At 49.7% G+C, this 22,319-nt stretch overlaps 1 protein-coding gene across 1 annotated transcript in view; it reads right to left on the bottom strand.

Moving 5' to 3' along the window:
- Positions 1–22,319, bottom strand: part of COL4A2 (collagen type IV alpha 2 chain) — a 171,263-nt gene that overhangs the window by 11,979 nt on the left and 136,965 nt on the right. Inside the window, exons 23-39 of the mRNA XM_038762180.1 lie at positions 21,966–22,038; positions 21,768–21,874; positions 19,767–19,971; positions 19,253–19,309; positions 17,844–17,900; positions 16,181–16,288; positions 14,723–14,944; positions 11,923–12,084; positions 11,295–11,465; positions 9,918–10,061; positions 7,773–7,895; positions 6,673–6,854; positions 4,588–4,651; positions 4,427–4,501; positions 4,124–4,231; positions 2,395–2,502; positions 1,274–1,345 (exon numbers count right to left, since the gene is read on the bottom strand). Of these exons, the coding sequence (XP_038618108.1) occupies positions 1,274–1,345; positions 2,395–2,502; positions 4,124–4,231; positions 4,427–4,501; positions 4,588–4,651; positions 6,673–6,854; positions 7,773–7,895; positions 9,918–10,061; positions 11,295–11,465; positions 11,923–12,084; positions 14,723–14,944; positions 16,181–16,288; positions 17,844–17,900; positions 19,253–19,309; positions 19,767–19,971; positions 21,768–21,874; positions 21,966–22,038 (2,038 nt within the window). The remainder of the gene's footprint in view (positions 1–1,273; positions 1,346–2,394; positions 2,503–4,123; positions 4,232–4,426; positions 4,502–4,587; positions 4,652–6,672; positions 6,855–7,772; positions 7,896–9,917; positions 10,062–11,294; positions 11,466–11,922; positions 12,085–14,722; positions 14,945–16,180; positions 16,289–17,843; positions 17,901–19,252; positions 19,310–19,766; positions 19,972–21,767; positions 21,875–21,965; positions 22,039–22,319) is intronic.

The following is a 22,319-nucleotide window of genomic DNA, read 5'->3' as shown; positions in this document are numbered from 1 at the left end:
GAAGGGAAGGAGGTAAGATGGGGGGGATGGAGAGGGGGACAAGGGGGAGAGGAAATGCCAGTGTGGTAGAAACTGTTTATAATTCTGCTCTGCTCCTGGAACCCAAGGATTTGGAGGATCCAGCGACGGCCTAAATGCCTTCTACCTTTTTTCCAACTAAACAGAGGCTAATTTTCTCTTGAAAGCCTCCAGAGTGAGGAATTTCTGAAAGAGTTCACTTCTACAGGGCAGTCCAACAAATGAAACAATTTTTTTTTTTAAAAAAAAAGGAAAAGGCAATGGAAAAATACTCAGCCTTCCAGTGTTGGCACAAGGAATGCTTGGCTGAAATTATTCTTTGGGGAAGGGGGGGGTGAGGGTCGAGACGCTGGAAATTTGCAATATAAGATACTCGTCTTCGTGGCTTTCCCTAGGAATAGTTCCCTCCAGGGGAGATATTTGTGATGCTCCAGATGGGAGGGGTTTGATGCGTCACCTGCCTTTGAGAACCCTGGCTTTGTGTGTGTCCCCCGCCCTGCAAATATAAAAGGCCTGGTATGTCCCGCAGCGCTTCAAACCCACAGCAAAGAAGTTATGAAAAGGAGCCCGTGTTTTCCTACAGAAGTGCCAGAAACCATCGCTTCAGAATAAGCCAGCGGCCCAGGGGTAGGCTAGATCCAACATTTTACTACCTCACTGACAAAATCCAGGGGATTCAGTTGTACTAGACTTGGAACTAAAGAATCCTCTAATGGCTCCAGATGTGCACAAGATGCTTTCTTAAAAGGAAATGCCTTTTCTTTTTCTCAAGAGCCCTGGGAATTCCGCTGCCACTCGGGTCCCCGCGGCTCGATTTTTATCCTCGGGCAGAGATCGGCACGTCTCGTTCTGACTTGCTCCCTGGACGGGGTGTGAGTGGGGTGGATTTTAAAGTCCAGGCCCCTAGAAATCTCAGCCCCGCTAGCACAGGAAGAACATCAGGCCTGTTGTGGTGGTGGTGTGTACTGGGGGGTGGGAGGGAAAGAAGGAGGACAGAAAAATATCCATTAGCTTCTCCCTGGCCCTTGCTTCTCTAGTTTCTTCCTAGTTAGAGATTTGCCATTCAGGGGTGATGACGGATTCTCTCCCTGAGGCCCAGGGTCTGTCTCCTGCTGAAGACGATAAGCTCGTTGAGGGCAGGGAATGTGTCTGTTACATTGTACTCTCACAAATGCTTAGTACGGCACTCTGTGCACACTAAGAGCTCAGTAAATATGATCGATTGCAGCCTCATTGAGGGTCAAAAGAACAGTACCTGGTGATCCCGGAAAGCCTTTGGTGCCCGGTAGTCCGTCTAATCCGCCGATTCCTCGTAAGCCAGAGACACCTGTAATAATAATTAATAATAATAATGATAGGATTTGTTAAGCCATCACTATGTTTCATGTACCATACTGGGGAAGGTATGGGATAGCAGTTCCTGTCCCGCGTGGAACTCACAATCTGAGCGGAAGGAAATTAATCCCCATTTTTACATATGAGGCAAGTGAGGCACAGAGAGAAAAAATGACTTGCCAAAGGTCACCCAGCAGGCAAGCGGCAGAGCCGAGATTAGAACCCAGGCCTCTTTCCACTAGGCCTTGCCGTTTCTCCTTAGAAGTGTCACCCACTGTTACCCGACTCCCAGAAACGGGCAGGAGGAGTCAGACTTGAAAACCAATAACAGTTCCTTGGGGAAATGATGCCTTGGGACAGGGAAACATGCACATCTACAATAAAAGAGCAATAGGATTGTCGCCTCTCCTTCCTGTTGTACCGTATAAAATTTCAAAGAAGACATCCCCCCCGCTTGCAGAATATTTCAGGTTTAGTTTTTAATGGCTGGACTTGGAAAACAGGACCAACTTCACACCATTTCTAGTCCCTCTGGACTGATGTTGATAAAAATTTCCCAGGTGGGGTACTGACAGACGGGCGTCACCCAGAGTGACACTGGCAAAACACTGGAACTTTAGTCCCGCTGGGAAGGAAAAGGATCCCGAGGTCAAGACGTGAAACCTAGCCCTGGTATCTGCTAGCCGAGAAGCAAGGGATTCAATCCCAAACAGGAAAAGCAACTTAGAGAGGGCATGGGTTTGCCAAATAACCAGAAGCCACAAGAGACTTTGGGTGGCAGGGTGGAGTTTGAAATCACGTCTCCGGACCGGTTCCTTTAATGATGCCCTCACAGCCCATTTTTTTCCCTTCTTCTTCCACAAAAGGCAAAACTACCGTGTTGAATACTAATCATCTTTGCCCTCTGTTTCCAGTGCGAAAATGGACTACTCTTCTGATTGCCTTCTGCCAGTTTTTAGAGGAGCCAGCCTGGCGAGAGACATATTTGCCTTGAATTCTGCATTGCTTCATGGGCAAGCGTGTCAAGGGAAGGAGTCTAACCTGAAAATCCTGGTAGTCCGGGTCTTCCGGGGTCGCCTTTTTCACCCTGGAATCCACTCCGACCGGGGTCTCCGTGGTGGCCTGGGGAACCTGCCATCCCCGGGGAGCCTAGGGGATAAAGACAGCATTAGTCCTGAAGGCCCAGCAGAGGCGGGGAATCGTGACCCACAGCCAGGAGTTGTCCCGCTGTTCGGAGACGGTGGCTCACGCCCACTGGAACTGCCCAGGAATTGACGGTGCTACCCATCCGTGCCAGGTGCTACCTCTCTAAACAATAACTGTGGTATTCGTTAAGTGCTTACTGTGCGCCAGGCACTGTACAAAGCGCTGGGGTGGATCCAAGCAAATTGGGGTCGGACACACATTTGTCCATCCCACATGGGGCTCGCTATCTCAATCCCCATTTTACAGCTGGACGGGCTGAGGCCCAGATAAGGGAAGTGACTCGTCCAAGGTCACACAGCAGACAAGTGAGGGAGCCGGGATTAGAAGCCATGACCTTCCCCTTCTCCCCCTTTTAGACTGTGAGCCCACTGTTGGGTAGGGACTGTCTCTATATGTTGCCAACTTGTACTTCCCAAGCGCTTAGTACAGTGCTCTGCACACAGTAAGCGCTCAATAAATACGATTGATTGATTGATGACCTTCTGACTCCCAGTTGGGGGCTCTAGGATGGAGGGGGGCGGACAAAGGGAGGCACGGGGTGAGACCCTGGAACTAACTACCTCCCATCCTCTCTTCCACCCCCGCCACCATCCTATCCTGATAATAATAACAGTAATAATAACGATGGTATTTGTTAGGTGCTTACTATGTGTCAGGCACTGTTCTAAGCATTGGGGTAGACACAAGGTAATCAGGTTGGGCGCAGTCCCTATCCTCATGGGGCTCACAGTCTTAATCCCCATTTTACAGAGGAGGTAACGGGCCCAGAGAAGTTCAAATGACTTGCTCAGGATCACACAGCAGACAAGCGGCAGAGAGGGGGACTAGAACTCAGGACCTCTGTTTCCCAGGCCCGGGCTCTAGCCACAAAGCCACGCTGCTCCTCTGCTTATTATTCAGGGGGTGAGAGGGATGAAGAAGACTGGAGTCAGGTGTCCTTTTAGGGAAACCCCGGTGAGCTCTCCTGCTGTGATGTGATCCCTTCTCCTCTCTCCTTCTCATCTCTCTCCCCCCACTTCAAAGCCTTATTGGAGGCCCGTCTCCTCCAAGAGGCCTTCCCCGACTAAGCCCTCCTTTCCTCTTCTCCCACTCCCTTCTGCGCCGCCTTGACTTGCCCCCTTTACTCATCTCCCCTCCCAGGCCCACATCTGTAATTTTATATTTATTTATATTACTGCCCGTCTCCCCCTCTAGTCCGTAAGCTTGTTGTGAACGGGGACTGTGTCCGCTGTATTGTTCTACTGCACTCTGTCAAGCGCCTAGTACAGTACTCTGTCCACAGTAAGCGCTCAATAAATAGGACTGACCGACTCGCTGACTGGCTGGGCTTTGGGGGTGAGGCAGTGGGACTCCACCACCGTGGAGGGCCTTGGTCAGGGGAAACCGCTACTTTGCGCTCTGCTTCCGGGGCTTCGGTTCCCCCTTCTAGACTGTGAGCCCGCTGTTGGGTAGGGACGGTCTCTACGTGTTGCCGACTTGTATTTCCCAAGCGCTTAGTACAGTGCTCTGCACACAGTAAGCGCTCAATAAATACGATTGATTGATTGACTGATCTGTGACTCACCGCTTTGTCCTCTTGAACCAGGTGGGCCTTGAGTCCCCTTCATGCCGCTAATTCCCTGGAGACCAGAGTCTCCCTGGTTGCCTTTCTGTCCTATAAATCCCTTTACCCCTGCAAAAAAAAAAAAATAAAATAAACGAGGCTGTTAAAAGCAGGCTCCCAGCTCCCCGTCTCAGGTTTAGAAAACAAACTTCAGGTGGGAGGTTCTGGCCACCTGCACCCCAGCCAACGCACGAGGAGCTTTCGCTCTATAAATATTAACGCCGCTGACATACTGCTAAAGACAAATAATAACCAAAATAATACCTGAGACTCCAGCTAGACCAGGTGTCCCCTTTACTCCACGCCTTCCCGGCAAGTTTATAGTGTCTCCCCTGTCACCTGTCACAGAGAGAGATGAATGAGGACGGGCCCGCAAGGCTCACGGTACCTTCTCTCTTCCACGTGGCGTTCAGGAGGAAACTCACCAAAGTCTCCCACGGAGCCGCCCTCACCCTCAAAGCCCTTGATGCCGATGTTGCCTTTGTCACCCTGGATGGGGAGGAAACCGAGTCAGTGGCAGGGAATCACAGTGAAAATGCCACCAGCCAAACCCCAAATACTAAGGAAAACCCTTGTCTGGAGTAGGATTTAATTGCTTATTTTACAGGTGAGGAAACTGAGGCATGGAGATGTGAAGGGACTTGCCCGACTCGGCCGACCAGCAGACAAGGGGCGGTACCGGGATTAGAACCCAGGTCCTCGGACCCCCGGGCCCCTGCTCTTTCCACTAGGCCACGCTACTTCCCATCCAGCTAGCCAGTTTCCCTCCTCACGTCCTGTCCAAACTCTGCAAGCGGGTTATAAATACCCCCTGCCTCTGCTTCCTCTCCTCCAACTCCTTCCTTGGCCTTCTTCAACCCCTTTTCTTCCCTATTCCCTCCACTGGGACCCCTTCTCTTTGGCCACCAACGACCACGGCTCAGTGGAAAGAGTCCGGGCTTTGGAGTCAGAGTTCATGGGTTCGAATCCTGGCTCTACCAATTGTCAGCTGTGTGACTTTGGGCGAGTCACTTCACTTCTCTGTGCCTCAGTTCCCTCATCTGTAAAATGGGGATTAAGACTGTGAGCCCCCCGTGGGACAACCTGATCATTTTGTAACCTCCCCAGCGCTTAGAACAGTGCTTTGCACATAGTAAGCGCTTAATAAATGCCATCATTATTATTATTACCAAATCTAACAGACCACTTGCATCCTAATTCTTCCCCACTTCTCGGCTGGCTCCAACGTCGTGGACCGCTCCCACCCTCTGGAAAAAGTCCCTAACCGTGGTAGTTTTCTTTTTTTAATGCTATTTGTTCATCGCTCACTATGCGCCAGGCCCTGTTCTAAAGACTGGGGTAGATACCAAGTATTCGCAACAGTCACAGTCCATGTCACACATGGGGCTCACGGTCTTAATCCCCCATTTACATGAGGGAACTGAGGCCCAGGGAAGTGAAGTGACTTTCCCAAGGTCACACCGCTTCTCTGCCATAGTTATTCGGACACAACCCTCCCTGGTTCTGCACCTAGGTTTCTGGCTCAGTTTCTTTCACCGGCTCTTCCTCCGTCCTTTCAACTGAGGGGGCCCCTCAAGGCTCGGTCCTGCTCTTCTCCATCTCCATTCACTCCCTTGTGGAGCTCACGGCTTCAACCAGCACCTCTAGGGGAACGAATCCCATATCGACCCCTCTCCTCTGCAATGTTGCATTTCTGCCTGCCTCGAGGACACCTCTTTATGGATGTCCCAACAGCCCCTCAAGTTCAATATGTCCAAAAGTGAACTCCTTATCTTCCTTCCCAAACCTTTCCCCTACCTAACTTTCCCATCACGGCTCACAACACCCCTCTTCTCAGACCCTCCGCATCTCTCAGGCCTGTAAGGTCAATAATACCCTCCCTGACTCCGTCCTCCCTTTCCACTCCCATATGTAGTCAGTCAACAAATCCCACCAGTCCTTTCTCCACATTTCCAGAATCCACCTCTCCATCTCCAATCCAAACGGCGCCCGAGCAGTTGCCATTTACCGACCAGGCTACCACAGCCTCAATCTCCTCACTGATCTCTCTGTAGGCTTCCTTTTTCTCGCTCCACACTTCGCTCTGCCACCCAGCTCGCTTTCCTAAAACCACGTCCTCACGCCTCAAAACCGCCGATGGCCGCCCTTTCCTCTCCACGTCGACCAGAAATTCCTCCCTCTGGACTTTAAGAAACGCAGCCCTGCCCCCTGCTTCTTGCTCCTCTCTCACTCCCCCGCAGCGGGGAGGTTGTCCCCATGAGGATGGGTGTATTTGCTGAGTTTGAGGCGAGAAGATGGCCTGGCCTTTGTCATTCAAGAAGAGGAGGAGAGGGCTAGGAGGTAACCCTGGGAAGGCCCCAAAACAGGACATAAGAAACCCAGAAACCCACCACAAGGGCCCGGGATGTGTCTAGTTTTTCCTCCACTGGCCAGTACAGTGCTCTGGACCCAGTGGGCACTCCACAAATACGAGTGAATGAGTGTCCGGACCCCTTAGGCTTCTGACTTACCCTACTTCCAGGGAATCCCGGGAAGCCTCTGATTCCAGGAATCCCGGTGGCTCCGGGGAATCCCTGCCCTCCGGGAAGTCCGGGAAACCCAGTTTCTCCTTTATCCCCTTTGACCTGGCTGGGTTGCCCGGGTAACCCCGGCACACCGGACGCTCCGGGAACTCCTGGCATTCCCTGGCCACCTGGGAAAAAAGATCCAAGAAATGTCAACTCGGGATAAGGGTGACCCTCTCCACATCTTTCTAGACTGGTCTCCATCTCTAGACTGTGAACTAGTTGTAGGTAGGGAATTGGTCTGGTCTGTTGTTGTACTGCACTCTCCCAAGGGCTTAGTGCAGTGCTCTGCACACAGTAAACAGAATAACAATAATTGTGGTATTTGTTAAGCGCTTACTATATGTCAAGCACTGTTCTAAGCGCTGGGGTAGATACAAGCTAATCAGATTTGACACAGTCCCTGTCCCACAATATGGCTTAATCATTTTACAGATTTACAGATCTGTCCATCTTACAGGTGAGATCTGTCCATTTTACAGATTTTACAGATGAGATCACCGAGGCCCGGAGAAGTCAAGTGACTTGCCCAATGTCACACAGCAGACAAGTGGCGGAGCCGGGATTTGAACCCTGGTCCTTTCGACTCCCGGGCCCTGTGAGAGTTCATTCATTTATTCATTCAGTTGTATTGATTGAGCGCTTACTGCGTGTACAGCACTGTACTAAGTGCTTGGGAGAGTACAATACAACTATAAGATCAATCAGTCAATTGTATTTATTGAGCGCTTACTGTGTGCAGAGCACTGTACTAAGCGCTTGGGAAGTACAAGTTGGCAACGTATAGAGACGGTCCCTACCCCTGCCCATAGTGATCTTACAGCCTAAGGGGTGTAAATGAGGCAGTGGGAAGGTGATGGAAAGAACGCTTCAGGGTCTGAATAGGCCACATCTTTTCCCCCTTTTTCGTTAGATTGGTGAAGAATCAAGGGTTTCTGGCCGGCAGGTAGACAGCTGGCCCCTTGGAGGAGGGGGAGAGGGAGGAGAGGAGGAGGAGGATGAACCACCCCACAGGTGAGGCTCATGCTGCCTGGACACTTTCCTACCTTTCAAGCCCAGAAATCCTTTCAAACCAGTCGGTCCTTCATCTCCTTTCTCCCCTTTAAATTGCATCATTCCAGGCAGGATTTTGGGAGGCTCTCCCGGGGGGCCTGGGTCTCCACGGCTGCCTGGAAACCAACAGAAAACGGTCACTTCTGATGCCTCCAAACGAAGCGCCCCATTTACCACGTGACTTTCCGGACCGCCAAACGAATAATAATAATAATGATGATAATACTAACGGTACTTGTGAAGTACTTACTATGTGCCAGGCACTGTTCTAAGCACTGGGGTAGATTCAAGTTAATCAGGTTGGACCCAATCCCTGTCCCACATATGTCACACTCTTAATCCTCATTTTACAGGTGAGGGAACTCGGCCCGGAGAGGTGAGGTCACACAGCAGACATGGGATGGAGCCGGGATTAGAAGCCAGGTCCTTCTGACTCCCGGGCCCGGGCTCTAGCCATTCATTCATTCATTCAATCATATTTATTGAGCGCTTACTGTGTGCAGAGCACTGGACTAAGCGCTTGGGAAGGACAAGCTGGCAACATAAAGAGACGGTCCCTACCCAACACTGGGCTCACAGTCTAGCCACTAGGCCTTGCTGCTTCTCACCGGGGACCACTGCCAACCTCCCTCCTCGCCACCCGGACCCCACTCCCAACACGCCTTGTGACCGAGGGGGATTTAAGCAGCGGCAGTCGAGGCCTCTACAAACTCCACAATGTTGGGAAGCTTGGGTTGTGATGGGACACCGGATGATCTGTTGGGGGGCAGTGTCCTGAGGCCCCTCCCGAGCCCCCCTCTAGGCTCTGAGCTGCGTCTTTCCTGTTTCCCATTTACATTCTTTCATCTTTCCTACTCTGTTGCCAAACCCTTCCCCACTTTACTGTGAGCTCCTGGAGGATCGGTCGCCGTAATCTAAATCTCACTTGGGTATTTTTCCCCAGCACTTAGTACAGTGCTCCGCACACAGTGGAGCCACTATAACCCATTTCCCTGTCTCTCGGGGGTTCACGTTATCAGAAGCCTGGCGGTCTCGGCCACTGTGGACAGCCGGAAGGAGCCGCCTTCCTCCTGACCGCTAAATCTCTTTCCACCGGGGCTGCGACAACTTGGGCTCCAGCCTGGCCCGTGCACAGTAGGTGCTCAATAAATACCACTGTTTGATTGACTAAAGGAACTAATAATAACGATAATTACGGTATTCGTTAAGCACTTACTATGTGCCAGGCACTGTTCTAAGCACTGAGGTAGACAGGGAAGCAGCATGGCCTAGTGGATAAAGCACGGGCCTGGGAATCAGAAGACCGGGGTTCCAATCCCGTATCACTTCACTTCTCCGTGCCTCAGTTATCTTGTCTGTAAAATGGGGATTAAGACTCTGATCCCCAGTTGTGGGACACAGACTGTGTCCCATCTGATTAACTTGTATCTACCCCAGTGCTTAGAACATGGTAAGCGCTTAACAAATACCATCCTCCTCATCGTCTTCTTACAAGATAGTCAGGTTAGACACAGTCCTTGTCCCACATGGGGCTCACACTCTCAATCCTCATTTTACAGATGAGGGAACTGAGGCCTGGCCCACGGAAGTTAAGTGACTTGCCCAAGGTCACTCACAGACAAGTGGCGGAGCCGAATTAGAACCTATGACCTCCTTCGGTGCACCTCTTGAGGACCAGGTTTGGTTTTTTTTTTTTTTAAATGGTATCTGTTAAGCGCTTAATGGGTATCAGGCACTGTTCTAAGCACTGGGGTAGAAACAAGATAATCAGGAGGGACCCAGTTCCTGTCTCATAGGGGGCTCACAGTCTTAATCTCCATTTTGCAGGAGAGGAAATTGTGGCTCGGAGAGTAATAATGATAATAATAACGATGGCATTTATTAAGCGCTTACTACGTGCAAAGCACTGTTCTAAGCACTGGGGAGTGAAGGGACTTGCCCACGGTCACACAGCAGGCGAGGGGCAGAGCCGGGATGAGATCCTCGGTCCTCTGTCACCCAGGCCCTTTCCACTAGGCCATGCTGCCTCTCGACTCCGGAGATCCTCAGTCTCTTGGGAGCAATTCCCCCACGCCCCGCGCCACATAGGTAAGTGGGAAACACACCACCCCAAACTCCGTGAGAAGGAAATGCCATACCTTTAAAGCCTGGGTCCCCCGTCAAACCTTTCGGACCGGGCAGTCCCAGAGTTCCGGTTATTCCTTTATACCCCGGCATCCCTAAACTTCCTTTGAGGCCAACCATGCCTTTGAAACCATCCATGCCGGGGGAGCCTTTGGGGCCTGAGGACAGGAGGAGAGCCAAAGAGACAGGTTAACCGATTAGAAATGACAGCAGCACGCCCGTCTACCCTTAAAACGCCAGAGCCATCCCTTATGGGTAGAACAACTTCACGGGGAGAGCCGTGGCCAGGCGGCTTCATTTTTACCTCACACCCTCCTCAAAACCTTCCATTTTAAGCTTCTGCCTCTAAAGATCCGGAGAGAGGACATTAAACAAAGGTCAGGACGGAGAACAAATCAAGGGCAGAATCGAGCGATCTCTGTTCGCCGTCCAAAAGTGGCAGGTGTCTCGTAAAACAATTCTGGGTTTTGCCAGCCAGTCAACAAAATTTATCGAGTGCTTACTTTGTACAGAGCGCTGTACTAAGCGCTTGGGAAACCATCTAGCAGGCACATTACCATTATATGAAAAAAGAGGCTCTCATCTCCGGATCTCGCAAGCACTAACAATAAATGATGTTGTGTTCGTACAGATAAGCTAAAGAAGCTCCAGACCCTTTCGTGACACAATTTCGGTGGCATTTCCGTCCTTCCCTTAGCTCTACCTGTTAATTGCCACATAGGTCTCTGGAGTTAGTGCAAATCGCTGAGTTCTGAACCCGCAAAGTAAGGACACACGCTCCCTACAGAAAGGGACTGACATTCATCTTTTGAAAGACTGAAAGAACACGGACGGCGGTGGCACAAAACGAGTCAAAACCCACTTTTTTCTTTCTGTTGGAAGTACATGTGGGAAAACTTGGCCAACTGGGTGGGATGGGAACTAAGAGACGGGAAAAAAACTGGATCTTTTGCTCAGATGTCACAGAGTGGAGCAAAATATCCCAATTCTACTACTGATGTAATGCAAATTGGTCTTGATGTAGATATTTAAATCAAGAGTCCCACTTGTAGTCTCTTTCCCAGCACCGAGTACATTGCTCTGCACGCAGTAAGTGCTTAGTAAATTCAATTGCTACTGCTAAAGACGGATTTCAGGAAATCACCAGGAAATAGGTCTGCCTCTCCGTAGGATAGCTCATCGCTGAAACTGAGATGGAAAGTCCCAGCGTCAGAAGAGCGGACTTCCTCCAGTGAAATTTAGCCCCAGGGCCTCGTTGCTAAAACTCAGTCCTTGGCTCGGCAGGACAGAGGATCGCGGGAGGGCTTTGAGATTCCAGTGAGGATCGTCTCTTGGCGGGAAGCAACCTATGTCCCTCAGGGGCCCGCAACCACTGCTGGTTCCCGACTTACCTTTGGATCCTGGGTTTCCGGGCATTCCGTCCATCCCTTGGAGGCCGGGAGAGCCCTGCTGCCCTCTCGTCCCTACAAAGCCACTCTCACCCGGCTCACCACCCAGGCCTTTCATTCCTACGGGGCCGGGGAAGCCGGGGTCACCTCGGTCGCCTAGGTCTCCAGGCTGACCTGCGGAGTCACAAGGTAATGATTAAATAGATGCCGCCTCCCCCAACGCACCCACCCCCGCCCACATCCGTCTCCCCCTCTAGACTATAAGCTCGCTGTGGGCAGGGAAAGTGTCTCATATTGCTCTATGGCACTCTCCCAAGCGCTTAGTGCAGAGAGTACAGACACGGTCCCTGCCCACGACAACCGCCTTGGGTTCGCTGCGAGAGTGGACGCGGGGGCTCTTAACCTCAGTTTACATCTTGCCCGGGGAGGACGCTGGGTTTGCTGAATGCATACTGGATGCTGGGGTTGCAAAATACCACCTCAGTGCCATTGGGTACCCTCTCAATTTTTACGGAATTCAACCAGGAGGAACCCCCCACCACAATGTGAAATGCCTGATAAAAGGTCTGGCGAGCGAGACGGGGCGGGGGTACAACGTGGGGAGAGCGGAGCGGAGGGGAGGGGTCCTCACCTTTGAATCCCAGAGGTCCTGGCGGGCCGGGAGGTCCCTGGTGGCCCGGAAATCCCGGGGAGCCGTGCGTCCCTGTGAGTCCAGGCAGGCCGCGCTGACCGGAAGGGCCCGGGAATCCCGGCTGGCCCTTCAGACCGGGCATCCCGGGCATCCCCTGGCTGCCTGTAGGGCGACACGGGGCACAATGCTTGCAGGAATAACACCACGGCTTCACGGCTCTGACGCGAATCCCTCCCTCCGGGAAGTTCAGAACGCTTTCCCAGCGTTATCGTAACCATCGCCAGATCCCCTCTGAAGCGGGGGCCTGTTCCATTCACTTCAGTATGACCGGTACGGAACGCTGCATGGCAAATCGGTTTTTCCACAGGAAATCTCATTCAGTCGTATTGATTGAGGGCTCCCTGTGTGCAGAGCACTGTACTAAGCGTTGGGAAGGTCATGTATAGAGACGGTCCCTACCCAACAACGGGTTCACAGTCTGGAAGGGGGAGACAGACAACAAAACACGTGGACGGGGGTCAAGTCGTCAGAAATTCAGGGAAGCAACGGCCGAGATGACAGTAATAATAATGGTGCTATTTGTTCGGCGCTTGCTATGTGCCCAGCACCCTATTAAGCGCTGGGGTAGACGCAAGGTAACTGGGTTGGGCACAATTGAAGCGGGAGGAAGAACAGGCATTTAATCCCCATTTAACAGACGAGGAAACTGAGGCTCAGAGAACTTGCCCAAGAGGGCCCAGGAGGCAAGGGGCAGAGCTGGGATTAGAGGGCAGTTCCCCCCCGGGGGCTGTGTTCTGTCCACTAGGCCCTGCTTGAGATGAAATTCAAACTCAGCTCTCAAGTCTATCTCCATGTTCTGGGCTCTGGCCAATCGCCCATGCGAACTTCCAATCAATCAATCAATCGTATTTATTGAGCACTTACTGTGTGCAGAGCCAGTGGAGAGATTAGCAAGAGTAGGAGAAGCAGTCTAAACAGACTTCAGGAAACGTCACAATTTACTGCACACCCCCACTTTGGGCAACCCCCCACCCATCCACCTGAGGATGGTCTGCTGATCACGCTGATGGCCTAGTGGAAAGAGCACTTTCTAATTCCTGCTCTGCCACTTATCTGAGGGCCCTTGGGCAAGGCACTGAACTTCTCTGTGCCTCAGTTTCCTCGCCTGTGGAGTGGGGGTGAAATATCTGATCGCCCTCCCCCTTAGGCTGCAAGCCCCTCGTAGGACAGTGTCAAGTTTCTTACAAAGCTTGGCACGTAGTAATAATGGCATTTATTAAGCGCTTACTATGTGCAAAGCACTGTTCTAAGCGCTGGGGAGGTCACAAGGTGATCGGGTTGTCCCACGCGGGGCTCACAGTCTTCATCCCCATTTTACAGATGAGGCAACTGAGGCACCAAGAAGTTCAGTGACTTGCCCAAAGTCGCACAGCTGACAATTGGCGGAGCTGGGATTTGAACCCCTGACCTCTGACTCCAAAGCCACGTAAAGTCCACCAGCGTTATTTGATGGCTTTTGCCGAAAAGCAAAGTCCAAGTCCCCAAGGCAGACATCTCTCTTTGTCAGCAAGGGGTAACAAGTACTAAGGACCAACGGAGAGGGGCAAATTTACAGAAAAAGTCCCTCGTACGCAACTGGTTTTTGATGTGAGTTGAGGCAGGGTAGCTTTCTTTAGTGGGAAGGAGGAAGAAATGGGGGCTTTCCACTAGCTGGTTACCAGGGGCATATGATGAAGAAACAGGGAAGGATTCTTTGACTTAAATGCCAACTGTCCTCATGTCATCACTACTTTGAAACTTTGCACATTAAAGTTCTCTTTTTCTTCCCCCAAGCCGAGAAAGGAAGTGTCTGCAAAGATAATCAATTCTTTTGTGAAACCCAGTGAAAAGCACTCCCGAAAAATCTAACACATCTGCAGATCTTTTAGACTGTGAGCCCACTGTTGGGTAGGGACTGTCTCTATGTGATGCCAATTTGTACTTCCCAAGCGCTTAGTACAGTGCTCTGCACATAGTAAGCGCTCAATAAATACGATTGATTGATTGATTGATTGATCTGGACTGCCCTAAGGGACTACTTTCAATCAATCAACCAATCAATCGTATTTATTGAGCGCTCACTGTGTGCAGAGCACTGTACTAAGCTCTTGGGAACTACAAGTTGGCACCATATAGAGACAGTCCCTACCCAACAGTGGGCTCACAGTCTAGAAGGGGGAGACAGACCACAAAACCAAACATATTAACAAAATAAAATAAATAGAATAGCAGCCTGGCTTAGCGGAAGGAGCACGAGCTGGTGAGTCGGAGGACGTGGGTTCCAATCCCGCCTCTGCCACTTGTCTTCTTTGTGACCTTGGTCAAGTCACTTGATTTCCCTGTGCCTCAGTTACCTCATCTGTATAATGGGGATGGAAAGTTTTGAGCCCCACATGGGAAAACCTGATTACCCTGTATCTACTCCAGCGCTAAGAACAGTGCTGGGCACCTAGTAAGCACTTAATAAGTACCATAGTTATTGTTATTATTATTAAAAATAAAATCAGCTTTCAAGTACATGTACTTTCTTGTACATATTTAGTCTATCTATTTTATTCTGTTAATAGGTTTTGTTTTGTTCTCTGTCTCCCCCTTCTAGACTGTGAGCCCACCGCTGGGTAGGGACCGTCCCTCTATGTTGCCAACTTGGACTTCCCAAGCGCTTAGTACAGTGCTCTGCACACAGTAAGCGCTCAATAAATACGATTGATTGATTGATTGATCAAGTACCATTAATCGAAGCACCGAAAAGGATGCTTACCTCGGAATCCGGGAGGCCCTATACTTCCTGGTTGCCCTTTGAGGCCGGGAATCCCAGGCAGGCCGGATTCTCCAGGGAGACCACGCTGGGCCGACAGCACTTCCCCCGGCAGTCCTTTCTCTCCGGCCAGGCCGGGGAAGCCCGTGCTGCCTACGGTCCCTGGTCTTCCCTTGGGTCCGGGAAAACCGGATGCTCCCTTATGTCCTCGGGGCCCGGAGAATCCTAAAAAGAAAACACAGCGAGCTATGACTATCTGGACGCAGACTATACCGACTTGGAACGGACGAGATGGGATCTAAGAGTGGACCTTTCCCTCTGACAGCCCCTGGCTTCCTACCTGCGGTGTCCGGCGCTTAGTAGAGTGGCCAGCTCGGCACGTAGTAAGCGCTTAACAAGTACCACGATTACTATTTCGGGGGCGCGGGTCAATTGGCTGAACTTTCTCCCAACCTACGTCCGGCTCTTCTTGGGAACAAGGCTCCAATTCCCCCCTCCCAAGCGCCAGCTTTCTCCTTTCAGTGTCAGAGCCCCAGACTGTTTTCGCCGTCTGCACCATTCACTCATTCAATCGTATTTATTGAGCGCTTACTTGTGTGCACAGCACTGTACTAACTGGTTGGGAGAGTACACTACAACAATAAACACACACATTCCCTGCCCACAACGGGCTCACAGTCTAAAGGCACCGCTCTTTCATTCTGAAAATGGCTCCAGATTTCTAGGTTTTTAAAGCCAAGTGAATTTATTATTATTATTATTTTTTTGGCTCTTCCCGGGGGGCAAATCTTGCAGAAAGGTGTGCACTACGCAATCCTCAAAGCAAATGAAGCCGATGAAAGCGGCTTCCCAAATTAGGGAAAGTCAGAGTTTGGGCTCGGTCTTTTCCGTGGAAAGAAATCTCTTGAGTCCGTCATTTTGGAGAGACTTTTTGCTACGCAATTAATCGTTGTTTCTCTCTGTGGTATTCGTACCAACCCATTAGACATTCACAAGGGAGTGAATGGTAGCATCCTGTGTTCTGGCAGTTAGGCAATTAATGGCTATCTAGGAGCCAAATGATCTCATCATGTCGTTTCCCCTGTCCTTGTAATGAGTGTCTTGATCCCTGGGCACTGACAGCGAGTTACTCCGCCCCAGACTTGAACTTCGATGGACTTTTCAATATGTGGTGATTTTTAATACAAAGTGGGAAGGAAAAAAAGGTTTTGACCTGACTGCTAATGATTTTTTAATTCTGTTGGCTTTAAAGCCTGTGAGCAGAGCACAGTACTTAGAACAATATAACAATATAATAGACACATTCCCCACCCACAACGAGCTTACAGTCTAATGATTTTTTAATTGATGGCTTTAAAGCCTGTGAGCAGAGCACTGTACTTAGAACAATATAACAATACAATAGACACATTCCCCGCCCACAACGAGCTTACAGTCTATTCTGGTAGTTTCCAGTTTTACCTGGTGGGCCTGGAATTCCTTCGCGACCTGGTTCTCCTGGGAGACCCTTAAGGCCCACGTAGCCATCGGCACCTGTTGTTCCTGGGAAGCCTTGAATGCCCTTGGATCCTAGACAACCGAAAAACAACACAACAAATAAGATTCACGTCGGAAGGTTTTAAAAGCCTACCTGCCCACGAAGGGAAGTTAATGGAATTAAATGAAGGCCAGTGCAGGCTACTTAAACGGGCTCACGCTATGTGAAAATATATATAGGAAGACTGGGAACAGGTAGCATAAATCTCTGAGGGGGTGTTCTTGATTTTCAGCCTAAAAACGTTCTGAAAGCTGTGGCTATCTGGGAGATTAACACAAAAACACAAATCATCTCGACTTCCACTAGGCTGGCCTCTGACAGCCCACGTGCAGGTCAGGCAAGGGGAACACGTGATGTCACAGGTGTTACATGCCTGGCACGATGACATGTTTATTTATTGTTTATTTTTTACGGCATTTGTGCAGTCCCTTGCCCCACAAGACTGTCCCACGGTCTTGATCCCAGTCAAAACCTCTGCCCTGCCCAAGGAAAAATGTCCACACACACTTGTGGTTTCAACAAGCCGTGAACAAGCTAGCCAAAGCAACTCGCGCCTATCAACAGTCCCTAAAACGCCAACCATCTCTCTTTCACAAGGAGCAGGGTACCTTTCCATGTGGAAATAAGTCTCAAGTTTCCCCTTTATTTGTTAAACACCCTATCAGTCCCTAAAACGCCATCCATCTCTCTTTCACAAGGAGCAGGGTACCTTTCCATGTGGAAATAGTCTCAAGTTTCCCTTTTATTTGTTAAACACCCTATCAGTCCCTAAAATGCCATCCATCTCTCTTTCACAAGGAGCAGGGTACCTTTCCATGTGGAAAAATTCTAAAGTTTCCCCTTATATTTGTTAAACACCCTCACGTTTAGCAACTTAATACCCCCCCTTTTTTAAGATCCAGTGTCTCTCAGATCCTTTTTTCTTATCAAGTGTTAAAAGGAGAAATGTTAACCACATCAGAATCAATCATATTTATTGAGCGCTTACTGTGTGCAGAGCACTGTACTAAGCGCTTGGGAAGTACAAGTTGGCAACATATAGAGACGGTCCCTACCCAACAGTGGGCTCACAGTCTAGAAGGGGGAGACAGACAACACAACAAAACATATTAACAAAATAAAGTAAATAGAATAGATATGTACAAGTAAAATAGAGTAATAAATACATACAAATATATACATATATACAGGTGCTGTGGGGAAGGGAAGGAGGTAGGGCGGGGGGGATGGAGAGGGGGAGGAGGGGGACTGAACTGAACTCTGGGTTTCAGTTTCCTCATCTCTGAAATGGGGATTCAAGGCTTAATCTCTCTCCTACATTATACTGCAAGCCCCATGTGGGACGCGGACTATGTCCAACCCAATTAACTCGTATCCACCCCAGATCTAATTACAGTCTGGTACATAGTAAGCGCTTAAAAAGTACCACGATTATTAATCGAAAGCAAAAGACTAGTAAGAACGGCACAGCTCCTAGTAGAACTGCTGGGAAGGAGCAGAGCCTCAACTCTTTGGCTAGTGCCACGCCAGAAAGAAAGAAGAAAGAAAGGGCAAGAAAATCTTCCTAAATGTGCTGCAAGACATTACCCTGAAGTCCTGGAGGTCCTGGTGGTCCTGGCTGTCCTCGAGGCGGGGTTATACAACCTGGAGAGAGAGGAAAAACCGGTTAGGGGACACAATCTACAAGGAATCTCCTGGATTTTTCCATTTCTTGTGTTTCGAAGACTATTGCTCAGGCCGCGGTTAGCACAATTGAGGGAATTAATGAAGCGAGAATTTCACAGACAAAAGAAGTTTAATTTCCTCTACTAATGGTATTAGACCACCCGTCACGCAAAAGGCAGAACACGTAAATGCTTCATTTTCTCATGTCTGGGGACAGCTTTTGGTAACTGAATAAAAGTAGGTCAGCCCAAATCAGCGAGAATGAATGCAATTCCGTTCACTCAACCGTATTTACTGAGCGCTTATTGTGCGCGGAGCACTGTACTAAGGGTTTGAGAGTGTACAACAGATTCCCTTTGTCTTCTACAGACCTTTCCCCAGTGACAGACAATTTATAATTTCACAGCATTCTCCTGCTTCGCCTTGGCAACCCTGGGGGTGGGGCTGGGTGATGCGGGATCTTCTAGACTGTGAGCCCGCTATTGGGTAGGGACCATCTCTATATGTTACCAACTTGGACTTCCCAAGCGCTTAGTACAGTGCTCTGCACACAGTAAGCGCTCAATAAATACGATTGAATGAATGAATGAAATAACTTCCTGCCCTTGTAGGCCGCCGCAATTAGCTGCTCTGGGCAGTGCTGACTGGAATCCTGTCGGGTCTGACTGGGTGCTCCAATCAATCAATCAATCATATTTATTGAGAGCTTACTGTGTGCAGAACACTGTACTAAGCGCTTGGCATGTACAAGTCGGCAACATACAGAGACGGTCCCTACCCAACAGTGGGCTCACAGTCTAGAAGGGGGAGACAGAGAACAAAACCAAACATACTAACAAAATAAAATAAATAGAATAGATATGATATGATAGATATGATAGAATAGATATGTACAAGTTAAATAAATAAATAAATAGAGCAATAAATATGTACAAACATATATACATATATACAGAAAAAATAAGTAAGGGACACTGGAAATCGTCCACGCTGCTCATGTGGAGCCAGGGCAAGGGAATGTCTAGGCTTGTTAGGGAATATCTGGAAAGCGCTGGGAGAAGAAGAGTACTGAGGACTGGTGGAAAGAGCCCAAGGCTTGGGAGTTGGGAGACATGAGTTCTAATCCCGGCTCTGCTGCCTGTCTGCTGTGTGACTTTGGGCAAGTCGCTTCACTTCTCTGGGCCTCAGTTTCCTCATCCGTGAAACGGGGATTGACTCCTACTACCTAGCCTGTGAGCCCCGTATGAGGCAGGGACCGCCGCCAACCTAATTATCTTGCGTCTATCCCGGCGGAAAGGGGCTCTAGGTTAATTCTGTATCCTTTAGTGTACCTGGCCAGATTGCCTCTTGCCCGTCACCGATGGGCTTCTTCACTCCGGTGTCACAATCTGTCGGGGAGAGACACACAAGGAGAACGGAAGACGTTTAGCCACGGAAGCCTTATCTGTCCCGTCTCCCGCTCCGCCCACTCGGCCGGACATCCAGCATTATTGGACGCAGGAGGTCTGTGCTGCTGGAAACGCTCTCCCAAGCCGGGGGGGTGGATGGATTTATGGAGGGACTCCCAGAGGGGAAGGCTTCGGGCCTCAGCCAAGGAATGCTACAGACGGACCGAGAGGAACCGCTAGTCATCATCATCATCAATCGTATTTATTGAGCGCTTACTGTGTGCAGAGCACTGGACTAAGATGAAGGAGTGCATCCAGGCTGTGGGGAAACTTGGATTTCACTGCTGCTCTAATGCAGCCTGACTTGTTGGCTAGGCCAAGGCGGAGTGGGCAGGGATGCATATGCTTTGAAGTCATGGCCCGGAGCCTCTGAGGAAGGAAGAGGTTTCTTTCGTACCTGTTCGGCCTGGGAGGCCCGGAAGTCCTGGGAGTCCAGGGCGGCCGGGACTCCCCGAGTATCCGGAGTCTCCGGGGAAACCGCGAGCACCTTTGGGGCCGGGAAAGCCACCTCCTGGCGGACCAGCAATTCCTGGGGAGCCCTTGACCCCGGGGCCTCCCGGGTGGCCGGGGTCCCCGGGTAGACCTTTGACTCCGTCGGCACCCTACGGCAAAGGGGGCATTTACCTTTCGTCCTGCACGGAACCGGGAGCCCCAGGACGCTTTCGACCCCCGCGCCCTGCCCCTCAACACTCAGTAATACGAACTAAACACAGTCTCATAGGAAGAGCGCAGGTCTGGGTGTCAATAATTCCGGCTCCGCCACATGTCTGCTCTGTGACTTCGGGCAAGTCACTTCACTTCTCTAGGCCTCAGTTCCCTCATCTATAAAATGGGGATTAAGACTGGGAGCCCCTTGAGGGACAGGGACTGTATCCAACCCAATTATCTCACATCTACCCCAATTCTTGGTATAAAGTAAGTCCTTAACGAATACCACTGTTTTTATTTATTATTATAATCATTCTGTGCACCGGGCTAGAAGCGATACAGGCTAGCCAATCAATCAGTAAGATTTATGGAATATGTACTATGTACAGAGCCCTGTACTAAGCACTTGATGGAGTACAACAAAGTAAAGAAGATACAATCTCTGCTCTCCGAGAGTTTGCGGTCTAATGGAGTGGGTTAGGGTGGGGTTGGGGGAAGACAGGGACAGATCATAAAATAGTAAGTCAAGAGGAGGAAGACGAAAAGCGGGCTATGTGAGGAAGTGCTTAAGCAATAGGATATAAGCATACCCTATTTTGGAATCAAAACAGCCAATGATTAGAACAGTGCTTGGTATAAAGTAAGTCCTTAACAAATACCACTGTTTTTATTATTATTATAATTATTCTGTGCACCGGGCTAGAAGCGATACAGGATAGCCAATCAATCAGTAAGATTTATAGAATATGTACTATGTACAGAGCCCTGTACTAAGCACTTGGAGGAGTGCAACAAAGTAAGAAGATACAATCTCTGCTCTCTGAGAGTTTGCGGTCTAATGGAGTGGGTTAGGGTGGGGTTGGGGAAAGACAGGGACAGATCATAAAATAGTAAGTCAAGAGGAGGAAGAAGAAAAGATGGATTTGTGAGGAAGTGCTTAAGCAATAGGGTATAAGCATATCCTATTTTGGAATCAAAAGAGGATCTGAAGACGGCGTTTTGGTTGTTGGGTTTTTTTTTTTAATGGTATTTGTTAAGCATTTACTCTGTACCAGGCACTGTTTTAAGTGCGGGGCAGAGCCAAGGTAAATAGGTTGGACACAGGAGAAAGAGCAGGGAATGAGGGGCACTTTCAAAGCCTGGAGTCATGGGAAGGAAGCTGGAGAGAAAAAGGAGCTTCAGTGATCATCAGTCAATGGTAATGATTGAGCACTTACTAAGTTCATGGGAGAGTACACTGCAGTGGAGTTAGTAGACACATTCCCTGCCCACAGTGAGCTTACAGTCTAGAGGGAAAGGCGGTGGACATCTCTAGAGAGAAAGCACACAACAATGGGGAGAAATGGGATCAAACACATTTAGCTCCCTCCCCGCCCCTGGCAGTGACGTAAAAGTGGAAATTTCAATATTTCTCCCGGAAAAAAAACTCTGGCTCCAAAACCTACTTAAGAAAACCCAATCTTCTCTCATTCCAGACTACATCACCCCCAGATGCCTCGTTCCTAAACTTCCCATTTATGCGCTTTTGTTTTGACTTGGGTCACGGGTTCCAAAAATTGGTTTCGAAGTCGCTGATTTTAGCTCTTCTAGGTTTACTTGTCGAAGCACATCACACCTCCCCTACCCTCTGCTGCTTCTTCAGCGCTGAGGAGATTTATGGATTTATGGGAGGAGAAAAGTGGCCAAGGGGCCTCCAGGTCCCGGGCTCTAAACCGGTTTCTACGCGGCTACTTAGATGGCAGATACTTACAGGCGGCCCCGGTAATCCCGGAAAACCTCCCAATCCGTCTGGACCCAGTAGTCCATCGGCCCCCTTGGGACCGGAAATGCCAGGAACGCCCGGGTCGCCCTGGTCACCTAAAAAAGCATTTTAAGTGTGAAGTTGTGCTTTTTCTTAAGGGCCAAGAGGGCTATATTCCCGCAACGCTCACATGAAAAGTTGCTTTACCTTTCGTTGTCACAGTTTGGCGGTCTCCTTTCTCCCCTTTAGGTCCGGGTAACCCTTTCACACCCGGGGACCCCTGCGGAACGACAAGGTTTAATTCCGTTTGGCATAATGATGGAATCAATCAATCAGTCGTATTTATTGAGCGCTTACTTTGTGCAGAGCACTGTACTAAGCGCGTGGGAAGTACAAGTTGGCAACATCTAGAGACGGTCCCTACCCAACAGTGGGCTCACAGTCTAAAAGGGGGAGACAGAGAACAAAACCAAACATACTAACAAAATAAAATAAATAGAATGGATATGTACAAGTAAAATAAATAAATGGAGTAATAAAAATGTACATACATATATACAG

This window comes from Tachyglossus aculeatus, chromosome 20 (genome assembly GCF_015852505.1).
Source record: "Tachyglossus aculeatus isolate mTacAcu1 chromosome 20, mTacAcu1.pri, whole genome shotgun sequence".
In the NCBI taxonomy this organism is placed as follows: Eukaryota; Metazoa; Chordata; class Mammalia; order Monotremata; family Tachyglossidae; genus Tachyglossus; species Tachyglossus aculeatus.
This window is presented reverse-complemented; position numbering and strand designations above follow the sequence as displayed.